The 1,404-nt window shown below is 36.2% G+C and overlaps 1 protein-coding gene across 1 annotated transcript in view; it reads left to right on the top strand.

The window, feature by feature from the left end:
* The first annotated feature begins 775 nt into the window (after positions 1 to 775).
* The window catches only part of CCDC83 (coiled-coil domain containing 83), a 60,053-nt gene continuing 59,424 nt past the window's right edge, over positions 776 to 1,404 (top strand). The window contains exon 1 of the mRNA XM_006895265.1: positions 776 to 870. Within this exon, the coding sequence (XP_006895327.1) occupies positions 776 to 870 (95 nt within the window). The remainder of the gene's footprint in view (positions 871 to 1,404) is intronic.

Raw genomic sequence — 1,404 nt, 5'->3', positions numbered from 1 at the left:
AATTGGGAAGGTGGCACATGACCACACTGTGTTTTGTTCTGTTGTACGTAAGAGCAACAGAAAGCAAATAGGAACCAAGGGGACAGAATCTAGCAACAACAATAACAACTATAGCATTCTTGATAATTTTTACTACTAGGTGTAAAAGAAATTAATAGGTGATAAAAATTATTGTTAACATAATATTCATTACATTTTTGTTCTTGATATTTGTCAACCTCTTAGCTATTTATAAAACATTTTACTTTTTCTTTACTTGCTACTTAGAACAACCTTAGCCAAATATAATTCTTTTTGATCCTAGTTCTCTTTCCTGGTGTGGATAGGAAGGTGTGATTTTGTTTTAACTTTTTCTAGATAATTATTTTACTGAACTGCTGTAATGTGCACTGCATTCTGCCAAACAGTGGGGGTGAAGGGGGGGCGGGGGATGAGTGGCTGATAAAAGAAAGGAAAATGTTCAATCCTTGAGTTTAAAGACAAGAAATGGTGAGACAAGAAATGTAGATATCAGATGAGTTTCCTAGGAAGTTTTAGATACCTAGACTTTTAATGAGATTCACCATTCACAAGAATCTGCTTGATTTACAGCATTTCAGCATTATGGTCGGTGTTAGGTCCGAGGGCATAGAATCAGTTTACATGGAAGAACTCATTTAAAATGAAACCCTTTGTTTCAAGAATGAATGAAAGTAAAGGACAAAGTTTAATTTATCTACTTCTTTTGCTTTTCTCTTTTACAAATAGGTATATTTATTAATAGTTAGCCAGCACAATGGAAAGTACAGCAAAAGGAATTAAAAAGGATGTACAAAACGGGCCATCAAAAGAAGTCAAACAGCCTATCAGTGAAGCACTTCTAGAATTTCAGTAAGCTTAGATCTTGAAATCCTGAAGTTCCCGTATGTAAGCAATAATCATTGCTCAGATTTTGCTCATTTCAAATGGAAACTGATGTAGTCAAAACAAGGGAGTAGATAAAGATTGTAGAATAATTGACTTCTAGGGCGATGTGCATATCTTTAAAGATTATTATAATTTTTAATCTTAACATAGATCAAATAAAAAACCTAATAACACATTGCCATCAAGTCACAACTAACTCATAGCTGACCCTCTACTGAGTTTTCAGAGGTGGACCACGTGGGAGAAGACTGCTCATCTTTCTCCTTTCAAGCGCATGGGGGCTCAAACACCTGCTTTTGGATGCAACTCCTTAACCACGAGGCTACCAGAACTCTCTGACAGTTCAAACAGTAACTATGGAACAGCTTGCCTCAAAGTGATTTTTACTTCCTCCCCCTCTTTTCATGTCTGTCAGATACTCCTCTAAATCTGAACATTCAGATTAAGACAGACTAGGAAGAAGGATTGGCCACCCACTTCTGAAATAGCAGGCCTCTG

The sequence above is a fragment of the Elephantulus edwardii genome, unplaced genomic scaffold (assembly GCF_000299155.1).
Source record: "Elephantulus edwardii isolate Elephantulus edwardi_28Jun2011 unplaced genomic scaffold, EleEdw1.0 scaffold00163, whole genome shotgun sequence".
Lineage (NCBI taxonomy): Eukaryota > Metazoa > Chordata > Mammalia > Macroscelidea > Macroscelididae > Elephantulus > Elephantulus edwardii.
Note: the sequence above shows the minus strand (reverse complement) of the source record. Positions and strands in the feature narration are given on the sequence as shown.